This window comes from Oncorhynchus mykiss, chromosome 25 (assembly GCF_057628025.1).
Source record: "Oncorhynchus mykiss isolate SJ-2025 chromosome 25, ASM5762802v1, whole genome shotgun sequence".
Lineage (NCBI taxonomy): Eukaryota > Metazoa > Chordata > Actinopteri > Salmoniformes > Salmonidae > Oncorhynchus > Oncorhynchus mykiss.
The window spans coordinates 16,422,026-16,436,362 of record NC_143046.1 but is presented as its reverse complement, the minus strand read 5'-3'; the positions used below and the strand labels follow the sequence as shown (position 1 = coordinate 16,436,362).

Genomic DNA, 14,337 nt, shown 5'->3' with positions numbered 1-14,337 from the left:
ACATAACAACATGCTTCAGACAAGACGAGGGGTATGGTGTTTAGAACAAAAGTGGTGCCTGTTAAACGTCAGACAAAAGATCACAAAATCATGATACCTGGTTGATTTTCTTTAAAAAGATATGCAAGCAAACAAACGGTGAAACTATAAAACATTGTAATGACAGGGTTGTTTAAGTCCAGCCCTAACACTATCAAGGAACATGTTCATACATTAAAATGACAAAATAATTAACAAACGTATTAAAAACAGTAGCAAGGATGAAAAGCAAACAGTAATAGGCTTCTCAGCTTCTCTCACACAAGCCAGGGTCTCTGATTGACAAGTAATAACACATGATATTAAATGAAGCAGACTGCTGGTTACTTATGTGGATCCTTCCCATATGGTGAAGGTAAAACATACAGCATAGCAAGCTGATCTGAGTACAGTATTACAACATCTCACACTCAATGAGTACAGTACAACGCATCTGAACTTAGGCAGGGTCAATTGGGGATAAAGTATTTACAATGTGATAGTCATTATTATGACTATTAAGATGGGTCAGCCATTACAATGTGAGTCAGTGTGTGGATAATGTGTTGTGGACATAGGGGTTCCAGGTTGGTATGGAAAAATAAACGATATGTTACCTACAGTAGAGTGGTGAGCATAAGTACTAGTGGTGAGAGTGAGTTCTAGAGTGCTGAAAGTGGGTTCTAGAGCACTGAGAGTGGGTTCTAGAGTGGAGACAGTGAGTTGGCGTCTATGATCTGCTGCAGGATGCTGTCTACGTCTGGCGTATCCAGGCTGATGCCCTGCAGGTCCAGGTGGGGCAGGATGGCTGACAGCAGAGCCACCACGTTTCCTCGGATTTTGAGGAGGTTCTCCTGCACAATGCTGGGAAATACAGAGAGCAGAAAGTTATAGAGAGAATGCAAATCTAAAGAAGCGATGGATTATAGGGTGTGTGTGTTTCTGTCTCTGCGTGGGTAAACACACCGGGAGCTCTGGTCCCTGGTCACTGGGCTGTCAGTCTGTCTCAGCCTGCTCTGGGGGTCAGCCTTCTCCCTCCTCAGCCTGCCCAGCTCAGGCTGCTCTCTCTGGGACTGGATGCCATCCACAACCAGCCCTGGTGTGCCAGGGGAAGCTGAGCTCTCACACTGTAGTGAGAAAAGAGGTAATGGGATACATGTCTCTATAAAAGTTTAAATTCAGAAGAATTGACAGCTAGAATACCAGTTTGAACTAATAAGAAAGCTTGGAACTAACCATTTTATAATGTTCTTCATGTATCCTCCTAATGGGGATAGTAGGTCTTTTGATTTCACTAATCTTGAAAAACATTCAGAACTTTACTAAATTCACAGTTAACCCTACTGACCTCCCTTTGGTCCTGTTTGGTTACCATGGCCACTGTTGTCTCCGCCCCCGCCCCACCAGATGCCTTATCCCCAGAGGCAGCCTCTGTCATCACCACAGTGTCCTGCGTTGCTGGGGGTGCGTTGGAACCCAGTATCCTCCTCAGCCTCTGAGCCTCCTTCTCCAGTCCAGCCAGTCTCTGGACCAGGGCTCCCCTTTCTGAACCAGCTCCCTCCAGGGTCAGAGCCCGGGGCCAGGGGCCCTCCGGACGACTCAGGGGGGACACCACCACCGTCTGGGCTGAAGTGAGGGAGGGAGGCCAGGCAAGGCTGGAGCTGGGCTGGGAAAGGCCTCCTCTGGTGGCCCCGAGTGGTGCCTTTTCCCCCTTGGTCTTCTCTGTCTGCCCAGTCAGTGTCTGTGGTTCGTTGCCGTCTTTCCCAGGTTGTTGCACATCTTGGATCTCGTCAGCGAATGGGTGTGGACCCGCCCATGGTTGTGGTCTCTTTTCCATGTCCCTGGGCGGCCATATTGACTTCCGCTTGTTTCTGCTGAGACAGAGAGAGACTGAGTGTGTGTTTGTGTCTGTATCTATCCACAGTGCCTTGCGAAAGTATTCGGACCCCTTGAACTTTGCGACCTTTTGCCACATTTCAGGCTTCAAACATAAAGATATAAAACTGTATTTTTTTGTGAAGAATCAACAACAAGTGGGACACAATCATGAAGTGGAACGACATTTATTGGATATTTCAAAAAATTTTAACAAATCAAAAACTTAAAAATTGGGCGTGCAAAATTATTCAGCCCATTTACTTTTAGTGTAGCAAACTCTCTCCAGAAGTTCAGTGAGGATCTCTGAATGATCCAATGTTGACCTAAATGACTAATGATGATAAATACAATCCACCTGTGTGTAATCAAGTCTCCGTATAAATGCACCTGCACTGTGATAGTCTCAGAGGTCCGTTAAAAGCGCAGAGAGCATCATGAAGAACAAGGAACACACCAGGCAGGTCCGAGATACTGTTGTGAAGAAGTTTAAAGCCGGATTTGGATACAAAAAGATTTCCCAAGCTTTAAACATCCCAAGGAGCACTGTGCAAGCGATAATATTGAAATGGAAGGAGTATCAGACCACTGCAAATCTACCAAGACCTGGCCGTCCCTCTAAATTTTCAGCTCATACAAGGAGAAGACTGATCAGAGATGCAGCCAAGAGGCCCATGATCACTCTGGATGAACTGCAGAGATCTACAGCTGAGGTGGGAGACTCTGTCCATAGGACAACAATCAGTCGTATATTGCACAAATCTGGCCTTTATGGAAGAGTGGCAAGAAGAAAGCCATTTCTTAAAGATATCCATAAAACGTGTCAGTTAAAGTTTGCCACAAGCCACCTGGGAGACACACCAAACATGTGGAAGAAGGTGCTCTGGTCAGATGAAACCAAAATTGAACTTTTTGGCAACAATGCAAAACGTTATGTTTGGCGTAAAAGCAACACAGCTGAACACACCATCCCCACTGTCAAACATAGTGGTGGCAGCATCATGGTTTGGGCCTGCTTTTCTTCAGCAGGGACAGGGAAGATGGTTAAAATTGATGGGAAGATGGATGGAGCCAAATACAGGACCATTCTGGAAGAAAACCTGATGGAGTCTGCAAAAGACCTGAGACTGGGACGGAGATTTGTCTTCCAACAAGACAATGATCCAAAACATAAAGCAAAATCTACAATGGAATGGTTCAAAAATAAACATATCCAGGTGTTAGAATGGCCAAGTCAAAGTCCAGACCTGAATCCAATCGAGAATCTGTGGAAAGAACTGAAAACTGCTGTTCACAAATGTTCTCCATCTAACATCACTGAGCTCGAGCTGTTTTGCAAGGAGGAATGGGAAAAAATGTCAGTCTCTCGATGTGCAAAACTGATAGAGACATACCCCAAGCGACTTACAGCTGTAATCGCAGCAAAAGGTGGCGCTACAAAGTATTAACTTAAGGGGGCCGAATAATTTTGCACGCCCAATTTTTCAGTTTTTGATTTGTTAAAAAAGTTTGAAATATCCAATAAATGTCGTTCCACTTCATGATTGTGTCCCACTTGTTGTTGATTCTTCACAAAAAAATACAGTTTTATATCTTTATGTTTGAAGCCTGAAATGTGGCAAAAGGTCGCAAAGTTCAAGGGGGCCGAATACTTTCACAAGGCACTGTATATGTGCATTTGTGTGTGTGTGTAAGAGTGTGTGTGTTCGAATAAGAGTGAGTGTATATGTACATGTAACTGCCAAAATAAAGGAAACACTTGAGTAAATGAGGGATACAAAATATATTGAAAGCCGATACTTCCACACAGGTGTGGTTCCTGAGTTAATTAAGCAATAGCATCATGCGTAGGGTGTATAAAAATGCCCAGTTGCCCATAATTTTGGCTATCATGGCTAGAAGAAGAGATCGCAGTGACTTGGAAAGAGGGGTCTCAAAGGAGCATAGAGAGTTTAAAGGGTGTGTGTCTCAGTCACCAGATCTCAACCCAAATTCTGGAAGATTCTGGAGCAGTGCCAGAAACAGTGTTTTCCAACACCAACAAAATACCAAATAATGGTAATTTCTCATAGAACAACGGTGTTGCATCCCTCCACTAGAGTTCCAGACACTTGTAGAATCTATGCCAAGGTGCATTGAAGCTGTTCTGGCTCGTGGAGGTCCAACGCCCTATTAAGATGCTTTATGTTGGTGTTTCCTTTATTTTGGCAGTTACCTGTATGAGCGTTTGCATGCGCGTGTGGGTGCGCATGTCTCTGACCCAGACTTGGACGGTGCCATGTTGTCCTCGTCATCCTCTAAAGTGGCCACCAGTGGAGCCACTGGCTTATTCTGCTCGCTGTTCTCAGTCTCCTCTGTGAGCAGATGGAGGGGGGCATCAGGGGGTAGAGGGCGGAGGAGGACCGGTTCAGTCAGAGGGAGGGGGGCATCAGGGGGTAGGGGGCGAAGGAGGACCGGTTCAGTCAGAGGCAGGGGGGCATCACGGGGTAGAGGGCGGAGGAGGACCGGCTCAGACAGGCCTTGGGGGAGTACATGGTGCTTCCGCGGACGGCCTCGTTTTCTGACCAGGCCTTGGTCCCTTTTTAGACACAGAATGGAAACAGCAGTGAATGGAACAACCGAGATACATGGCTCAGTACAGTATAGATAGGCACAGTAGAGTAGGCCTAAAGTATAAATATGAAGAAAATATTCAACTGAAGGAGGAAGTCAGGTTTGCTCTGACACTGTGGTTTTTACTGAGAATAACAACGTAAAACTCACAGGCGGCAAACCACAAACTGACACATGCACACAGAGAGTGCAAATACATGGCATTGCATATACACACACACACCCACACACCCACACATGCGTAGCCACTAGCCACACACACAGCCATGCACACACACATCAAACAAAGTGTCAGTACAGATATTAATTGGCTGTGCATCTGGCGTGCATGAAGAGCAGAGTAGGGTGGAGGTGAGAGTAGGGTGGAGGAGAGAGGGAGTGAGAGTAGAGTGGAGGAGAGAGTAGGGTGGAGGAGAGAGGGAGTGAGTAGAGTGGAGGAGAGAGTAGGGTGGAGGAGAAAGGGAGTGAGAGTAGAGTGGAGGAGAGAGGGAGTAAGAGTAGACTGGAGGAGAGAGTATGGTGGAGGAGAGAGGGAGTGAGAGTAGAATGGAGGAGAGAGTAGGGTGGAGGAGAGAGTAGGGTGGAGGTGAGAGTAGGGTGGAGGTGAGAGTAGTGTGGAGGTGAGAGTAGAGTGGAGTTGAGAGTAGAGTGGAGTGGAGGTGAGAGTAGAGTGGAGGAGAGAGTAGGGTGGAGGTGAGAGTAGGGCGGAGGAGAGAATAGGGTGGAGGAGAGAGTAGGGTGGAGGTGAGAGTAGGGTGGAGGTGAGAGTAGAGTGGAGTTGAGAGTAGAGTGGAGTGGAGGTGAGAGTAGGGTGGAGGAGAGAGTAGGGTGGAGGTGAGAGTAGGGTGAAGGAGAGAGGGAGTGAGAGTAGGGAGGAGGAGAGAGTAGGGTGGAAAAGAGAGGGAGTGAGAGTAGGGTGGAGGAGAGAGGGAGTGAGAGTAGGGTGGAGGAGAGTAGGGTAGAGGAGAGAATAGGGTGGAGGAGAGGGAGTGAGAGTGGGGTGAAGGTGAGAGTAGGGTGGAGGAGAAGGGGTGAGAGTGGGGTGGAGGAGAGAGGGAGTAAGAGTAGGGTGGAGGAGAGAGGGAGTAAGAGTAGGGTGGAGGAGAGAGGGAGTGAGAGTAGGGTGGAGGAGAGAGTAGGGTGGAGGAGAGAGGGAGTGAGAGTGGGGTGGAGGTGAGAGTAGGGTGGAGGAGAGAGGGAGTAAGAGTAGGGTGGAGGAGAGAGGGAGTGAGAGTGGGGTGGAGGTGAGAGTAGGGTGGAGGAGAGAGGGAGTAAGAGTAGGGTGGAGGAGAGAGGGAGTGAGAGTGGGGTGGAGGTGAGAGTAGGGTGGAGGAGAGAGGGAGTAAGAGTAGGGTGGAGGAGAGAGGGAGTGAGAGTGGGGTGGAGGTGAGAGTAGGGTAGAGGAGAGAGGGAGTAAGAGTGGGGTGGAGGTGAGAGTAGGGTGGAGGAGAGAGGGAGTGAGAGTAGGGTGGAGGAGAGAGTAGGGTGGAGGAGAGAGGGAGTGAGAGTGGGGTGGAGGTGAGAGTAGGGTGGAGGAGAGAGGGAGTAAGAGTAGGGTGGAGGAGAGAGGGAGTGAGAGTGGGGTGGAGGTGAGAGTAGGGTGGAGGAGAGAGGGAGTAAGAGTAGGGTGGAGGAGAGAGGGAGTGAGAGTGGGGTGGAGGTGAGAGTAGGGTGGAGGAGAGAGGGAGTAAGAGTAGGGTGGAGGAGAGAGGGAGTGAGAGTGGGGTGGAGGTGAGAGGGAGTAAGAGTAGGGTGGAGGAGAGAGGGAGTAAGAGTAGGGTGGAGGAGAGAGGGAGTGAGAGTGGGGTGGAGGTGAGAGTAGGGTGGAGGAGAGAGGGAGTAAGAGTAGGGTGGAGGAGAGAGGGAGGGAGTGAGAGTGGGGTGGAGGTGAGAGTAGGGTGGAGGAGAGAGGGAGTAAGAGTAGGGTGGAGGAGAGAGGGAGTGAGAGTGGGGTGGAGGTGAGAGTAGGGTGGAGGAGAGAGGGAGTAAGAGTAGGGTGGAGGAGAGAGGGAGTGAGAGTAGGGTGGAGGAGAGAGGGAGTGAGAGTGGGGTGGAGGTGAGAGTAGGGTGGAGGAGAGAGGGAGTAAGAGTAGGGTGGAGGAGAGAGGGAGTGAGAGTGGGGTGGAGGTGAGAGTAGGGTGGAGGAGAGAGGGAGTAAGAGTAGGGTGGAGGAGAGAGGGAGTGAGAGTAGGGTGGAGGAGAGAGTAGGGTGGAGGAGAGAGGGAGTAAGAGTAAGGTGGAGGAGAGAGGGAGTGAGAGTAGGGTGGAGGTGAGAGTAGGGTGGAGGAGAGAGGGAGTAAGAGTAGGGTGGAGGAGAGAGTAGGGGTGGAGGAGAGAGGGAGTGAGAGTAGGGTGGAGGAGAGAGTAGGGTGGAGGAGAGAGTAGGGTGGAGGAGAGAGGGAGTGAGAGTAGGGTGGAGGAGAGAGTAGGGGTGGGTGGTGGTATATTTACTTCTTGTAGGTCTTCTTCTGGTAGCTTGGCGTTAACTCTTCTTCACTCTCCTCTGCTTCCTCTGGCAGAGAGCAGCTCCTGAAATACACACCACAGGTCAGATGAGGAACTCCTGAAATACACACCACAGGTCAGATGAGGAACTCCTGAAATACACACCACAGGTCAGATGAGAAAGTCCTGAAATACACACCCCAGGTCAGTACAGTTGATGAGAACAAAGACAACCTAACATGCAAATACACTCCTGAAAGCTTGAATGCATGCACACTTGCTATCTCTCTCTCTCTCGCTCTCTTACTCTCTCTCTCTGGGCTCTATTTTTGTCTGGCGTTAAGGCGGCGCTAAGGCGTCATGTAAAAACCAGCGCACTGACATTTTCCAGCCCTAACGCCAGGTTAGGTTTGTTAAAATAGAGCCCTCTCTCTCTGTCTCTCTCTGGTACCTGAGCATGGTGTTGGGGTTCTGGCTGCAGCTCCAGTGTTCAGGGGTGGAGCTGTAGTGGCCTTCTGGGACACGCCTCCACCTCAGACAGTCCTCACACTGCAGCCACACTGGACTCCTACCCACGTAGGAGTGTACAAACACACGCACGCACGCACACATACACACACACCAGTGGGCACACAAGTTAAACAAAACACACACTTTTCATTTCCTGTTTCTTAACCACAAGCCATCCATGTTAGCCCTGTACTTGCACTGTGATGTCACGGTAATATTTGACAGTCTGTAGCAACAATCATCCAAAATAAATCAAACTAAACAAACATAAAAACTCACTCCTCCTCTTCCTCCTCCTCATCTTCCTCTTCATTCTTCTTCTCCGCTGCCAGGAACTCTCGTTCTCTCGCCTTTTTCTCCATCATCTCATTCCAGTAGTCGTTGAGCTTCAGCCCCAGGGACGACAGGGTCAGCCTGTTTCAAACCACACAAATACAGAGAGGATGTTCACATCCTGAACTATAAATAGCATGTCAATCTGCTCATCTGGTTCATGATAATACTGATTCATTTGTGTGTGTGTTGTACCTGTACTCTTTGGTGTATTCAAAGTCTTGCTTGTTGTGAGCCGGCTTCAGGAAGTTGCACTCAATGACTCCAATAACCCCAACCCCTGCCCTCTGACCTGACGACTGAAACAGGGAGAGGGGGGAAAAAAGAAGAAGAGAGAGATAGAGGTAAAGGAGAAGTAGTAAAGTAGCAAAGTAGAAGTAGAGGGAGAGGTGGGAAGAGGGTGAGGTATATAGGAGTGAGAGATGGAGATTTAGAGGGAGAGAGAAGTATAGTATAACTATTACACCAAAACCTCACACAATCTCTCATATAATATATCTTGTTTGTGGCCCCAGGTGTTGACAGATAAACTCAACATTACAGTCTTTAATTAATATGTACCTTGATCTGGTAGCCAACCTTCTCATAGGACTTGATGAGGCGGTTCTTGTGGTACATCATGATGCCATAGTGGTCTTTGTTCTTACGGTTGAACCCAAAGGTGACCTTAACTCTGTCTTTCTGATAGAAATGGTTAAGTTTAAGTTAAGTTTTCTGGGCATACGCCCAGACTGAAGCCTGTACAAGTGACCACAGTACTTTGCATCGTCGCTATGTAAGTTAAGTTAGGTTAAGGTATGTTAAGGTTAAGTTCTATTACTTACAGAATACTTTGATAAACGCAATAATCGTTTTTGGATAGAAATGAATGGACAAACCGATTCTAGTTCTACAGAAGGATACATTGAATTGGGGTTTATAAACATCGTTCTCAATCTGCGACAGGCTCTTGGCGACCAGCTTGGTCTGAACCTTCTTCTGTCGCAGGATGATCTGAGTCCGAGGCTTCAGGTACAAGATGCTGAGGTAGGCCTGTGAGAGAATGTGAATGAATGAGACTTCCTGTTCAGAATCATATTCAAACCATCAGACCTTCTCACCTTCCTTTATCACTCTGTTTGGCTATGCTGCATTCAAGGTCACAATCCTCTGGTGTATACAGTTGTTGAATAGAGTTCCAAGGTGACTGAAATGTTTACAGTGAACTTTCTCTTAACCACCCTGACATGTCTCTCATCACTCACTCAACACTCACTCTCATTGTAACACATCATCACTCATCTTTTTTATCACTCACTCTCAGGGAGTAGTCCATCTCTGGGATGGTGTGGTCAGTCCTCTGCGGTCCGGGGAAGCTCTTCTTCCTGCCTCTAGTCTTGGTCTCCTCTGAGTGGATCTCTGGCATCCGGATGTCAAACTCATCTGTCTCGAAATCCAGCTCCGGCTTACCATCTTTGTTCCTGTACGTGATATTGTAGAACTCATTACTTGTGTCAGCTTCATTCTTCATAGAATGATAAAATATCCCACTTGCCTGTAATGAATCATTAATTGGCCACTGATCCTTTCTGCTTTCAGAGATGATACCCAATACTGTGTCATTACTAACAAATAAGCAGAATGTGTTTGTGTGTAACAGTTTTGCTTCCGTCCCTCTCCTTGCCCCAACCTGGACTCGAATCAGGGACCCTTTGAAAACATCGACAACAGTCACCCTCAAAGCATCCATTACCTATCGCTCCACAAAAGCAGCGGCCCTTGCAGAGCAAAGGAAACTTCTATTTTGAGGTCTCAGAGCGAGAGACGTCACCGATGGAAACACTAATAGCTCGCACCGCAAACTAGCTAGCCATCTCACAGCGATTACGTGGGTGTGTTTCCTGACCTGCGTATGTTCCAGATGAGGATCTTAGTGCCCTTCTTGGAGAGGATGGAGTCAAAGTGCTGTAGCAGCTCCTTCTGGGTGTGGATCAGAGAGTGGGTCAGGATGGCATTCAGACTGGCCTCAGAGTCCTCAGTCACTACCAGCACCTGTAAGACATAGTTAAGGAGAGCAACCAGGATACACATACAGGCAAGCACACGGACGCATACACACACAGTTTTTCAATCAATCCTTTGAACACACACATGCATGTACTCTTGTCTTCCTCTCTGTCAGTCTTCCTCTCTGTCAGTCTTCCTCTCTGTCAGTCTTCCTCTCTGTCAGTCTTCCTCTCTGTCTGTCTTCCTCTCTGTCTGTCTTCCTCTCCGTCTGTCTTCCTCTCCGTCTGTCTTCCTCTCTGTCTTTCTTCCTCTCTGCCTGTTTTCCTCTCTCTCAAATTCAATTGCTTTATTGGCATGACAAACATTTAGGAAACATTTCCAAAGCATCAATGATACTGCATTGGGTCCTATCTCTCTCTGTGTAAGGATATTGGTCTGTTGGTTGAAGGGCACGATGGGGACGATGACAGCCTGTGCCTTTATAGCCTGTAAGTAGCTCTGAGACAGCATGCCGACGGTCAGACAGCCTCCGTTCTTAGTGAAGATCAGAGCGTCACGACCAAGACGCATGGAGCCAGATTTAAAGCCGTTTCCATAGACACCGATGGCCTGGTGGCTGCCCTTACCAGACCCTTTCTCTGTGAAACCAAAACTGAACAGACAAAGAGAAAGAGTGGGGTGAGATTGCAGCGTTAGTTGGAGACATGTGTCTGTATTGGTGTGGAAGTGAGAGAAGTGGGTCTGTATTTGTGTGCAGAGAGATAGTTTGTGTGTAGGATGTGTGTATGTGAGAATGAGGGGGAGAAAAGAGAGCGATTGTGTGTTCACGGGTTTACGTGAGAGAGAGAGTGGGCATGTCGCATAGTGAGACAAAAAAGGGTGTGGAACAAAGACAAAATGTTAGTAATTCAACTCAGTTGTTTATGTATGGGTAATTACAGTATAACCTTTCACATAGCAGTGTGTGTGTGTGTGTGTGTGTAGAGGCTGCAACATGGATGATCAAACAGCAGTGTGTGTGTGTAGAGGCTGCAACATGGATGATCAAACAGCAGTGTGTGTGTATGTGTGTGTAGCCAAACGTACGTAAGCCTGTGTTTCTCACCTGAGCATTTTGTGCAGTTTGTTGGGGGTCATGCCGCTGCCGTTGTCAGTGAAGGCCAGACAGAGCTGTTGCTGTTCCTCGACCACATCTATCCAGATCTGCCTGGCTGTCACGCCCGGGTCTGACGCATTATCTACACAGCACAAAGTCAGTCAGTCAATCAATCAATCAATCAATCAATCATTAAATGAATCTATAAAGCCCATTTTACATGAAAAATGGTTGTAAAAACTATTGTAGAACAAGTTGAAAAAGTCACACAGTGCTTCACATTAACTGTGTCTAGACAGGGGGTGTACTGTAATTATTAAAATCAGTTGACCAACTTATCCTGCATAATGTAAAAGTGGTCCCTTGTGACAGACTAGCACACGTGAGATTAACTGGACTGGTTTGAACAGATGTTTTTTCAGACCAAATGTCTGCTCCAATGAAAAATGACCCCACGTTTCCAAACCATGTCCTGTGTTTTATATCATATTGTACAACAGTTGAGGAAACTAACACTATAACAGTGTTAAAAAACTTGATCAGTGTTATTTCCTGATAGTTGCTGTTTGAACATGAAATCTACACGGGACGTTCTAATCAGCAGGTTTGCATGGGCTGGAGTTTAGGCTTTCCATGGTGACATCACCATGCGGTAAATTCCTTAATAGACCAATAACAAATTGAGCTCCAAACCTCTGCCAATAACAGCTAGTTTTCAGTTTTCACTACCACACAGTCCTAGCAAAATTCTAAAAAGCTATTTTGCCCATTTTAATGGAAATCTATTACAGTAAGGTACTGTTACCCAGAAAGGATTTGATATTGATATAAAATGACTGCATTGGGCCTTTAAACAAAGTTACAAAACAATGGTCTTGTTTGAGTCCAGGAGTGAAGTCGGGGGAGGTGCATCTGCAACAGCCGAAAGCCGGACATGAATGTGGTTTTCCAACAGGAAGGCTCAGTGCAACATGGCAGTGTTGCCATTGTTTATAAAAGTGTATTTTTAATGTCAAAATAAACATGTCTCCAACCCCATATCACACAGTCACAAGTTGTAAATATGGGTGTGTACATTGTACTATCAATTGGTGAAAGAGAGCCTCAAATATCACATTCAATTATACATGAACTGCAGAAAGGTTGGTTTCTGTTTTAGTCACATCTTTGGTCACGTTCACGTGGGTCAAACAAATGCACCCTAACGATTGGTTGACAGCCTCCCACAATGCAGTGATGGCTGCAGGATGAAGTTGGTGAATAGCAACTTCAGAAATTTGCAGTCGACTAGAGTCTAAACTTCATGACCTTTGATCACATGGTTTTTGTAAAGCTCATGCAGTTGTCAAGTCAGACAATTTTTTATCCCCATAATGCAACACACTTTGTAAGGTTGACAAAAGTGATCTGCTCGAACGCGCCCAGTATGTATCTTCAGTGCTTGACTTGGACTAAAATAGGTGCTGGTACTCAAGTTGGGTGCAGGTACTGTTTATATTTAGGTGCAGGAGCTCCACAATACTTTTGAGTTAATATTCTGTAAGGGGAACAGGAGCTCAACATTTAGGGTGCTGGTACTCAGCTAAGGTGAGTTCCTGCCCAAGTTAAGCACTGCGTATCTTAACCAAATGCAAGTCTACAGTGTGCACCACACTCGGGGTTATTCCAAGTATGCAAATCGCAGGCTTTCACAAATTTGAAGGTGACCAACAGACAATGCACACGGCACGAACCAACTGGTCTATTCCAACCAATAATCATGCACACATAGCTGCGGGAAGTAGTTTAGGGGTGGAGGTGCTGCAATATTTTTGTTGCTGGGGTTTGCCCGAGCTGCAGATTGTCCTCTTATACAGGACTATTAAAGGCCCAGTGCACTACATTAAAATAATAATAATAAAAAAATATAGATATATTTTTTAATTCAGATTTTTCAGGGGTTGCTGAAGTACTCTCGATCAGCACCCTTACTTCCAGGGCCTATGCATGCACAGAGGGGAGGCTTCTCAACTCTGACAACTTGAAACATATACCGAATTTAGATGAGAATAAACAACGAACATGAATATAAAACATATTTTACCCGCATCGCAAGTAGTGTTACTGCGTTGATATGAATGAGGAACTAATTTCCACCTAAAAAAAAACTTAGTAGCGCGAGAAAAATATGATGTGAATGCCTGGCAAGCGACGTCATAATGAAGTTACTGTAGGCATAACATTTTCTCCTCTGTAAAATATGGAACTTCATTTGAATATACTAACATGTTATAACTAAAGTATAACTTATACTGTCACATGTGACACATATTGCGATGAGAAAAGAACAGGTGGATGGTAGACTCTCGATGAAGTGCGGGCAACACACACACACAGACAAGGCGTCTATTGTATTTTCTTATGCGGAAGCCATGCCACCAGTACATTTTTAGGCACAAACATTTGCAACTTTCCTGCCTTCAGCGGAAAGGGAAATGAAAACACAGAATATCAAAATGAAAGTTGACTGTTGTTACCTATTAGTTCTGCAACTGCGCTGAAAGGCCACGTATGACTTGTTGAATTACTATTCAGGAAGGACGGACTCATCTGCAAAAAAACAACTTCGATATTTACTATTTTCCTTTATAATAAAAACTAAACGTCAACAACACATCTAGCATATAAGAACGAATGCAAATTACAAACGAAATAGCTTACAACACACAATAAATAACTTATTTGAAAAATACATACGGAACTGAGGCGAATCCCATGCTCGCTAAACCTCGCCATGTTTTTACAGTGAAAACCACTAGCAGGCAAACGACACCTACGTCAAAGACAGTACAGAGTTTAAACTGTGTCTACGTAGTGAGTAGCAACAGGCCGCTCGCACAGGTCTGTCTTGTCGCGTTCACGCATTAGTCGAAACTAGGAAACTCTGAAATGTTCGACTCGCTAAATGATTGTAGCCTAGTTATACACGTGACGCAATCGAACAGTTAGCGAGTCCGAAAATTCAGAGTTTCCTAGTTCCGACTAGCACTTAAACGCCGCATCTGCTAGTTTATATACCACAGTCACAAACCCCGCCCATTTCTACAATATATGTATTATGTTAAACAAACGCTAACCGTAACCACACTGCCAACCCCTAGTGGTGCACGACTCCATGGTTTTTGGAGTAGACTCAGACTCCCGTGGTTGGAGTCGAAGACTCCCAAACACGCTGAAACGGATGCGCGCACACGTACACGCCACCTCATTATTTCAGAGTCATACTAGGAAGTCTACACCTGCGTTCTAGAGGACTAACATGAGCATGATGCGGCCAATTTGCTTATCAACTTAACCTATAAAAACCTATTTGGTTTGCATCTAGAATGTGATGTGTAGGCACTATAATTGTTTATGTCATATTTATGCTGTGTGCACCCATGACGGATCCCATGGGATTATGGGGCGCATTCTAAATGGTT

The 14,337-nt window shown here is 46.2% G+C and overlaps 1 protein-coding gene across 4 annotated transcripts; it reads right to left on the bottom strand.

Moving 5' to 3' along the window:
* Positions 1 to 96: 96 nt before the first annotated feature.
* On the bottom strand, positions 97 to 13,802 carry LOC110504650 (MORC family CW-type zinc finger protein 3). 4 transcript variants are annotated; one of them, XM_021583415.3, is made up of 16 exons: positions 13,613 to 13,802; positions 13,393 to 13,465; positions 10,886 to 11,018; positions 10,212 to 10,432; positions 9,680 to 9,827; positions 9,092 to 9,254; positions 8,698 to 8,826; positions 8,356 to 8,475; positions 7,990 to 8,093; positions 7,741 to 7,875; positions 7,403 to 7,519; positions 6,958 to 7,035; positions 4,109 to 4,471; positions 1,367 to 1,892; positions 985 to 1,145; positions 97 to 882 (listed from the first exon to the last, which is right to left on the bottom strand). In XM_021583415.3, the coding sequence occupies exons 1-16, from the start codon at positions 13,649 to 13,651 to the stop codon at positions 723 to 725; spliced, it is 2,670 nt and encodes an 889-aa protein (XP_021439090.3). In that variant the 5' UTR covers positions 13,652 to 13,802; the 3' UTR covers positions 97 to 722. The 4 variants fall into 4 exon arrangements, with proteins under 4 accessions (XP_021439090.3, XP_036826293.2, XP_036826294.2 ...); XM_036970398.2 differs by having other exon boundaries at positions 1,367 to 1,889; XM_036970399.2 differs by having other exon boundaries at positions 4,154 to 4,471.
* Between the last annotated feature and the right edge of the window lie 535 nt (positions 13,803 to 14,337).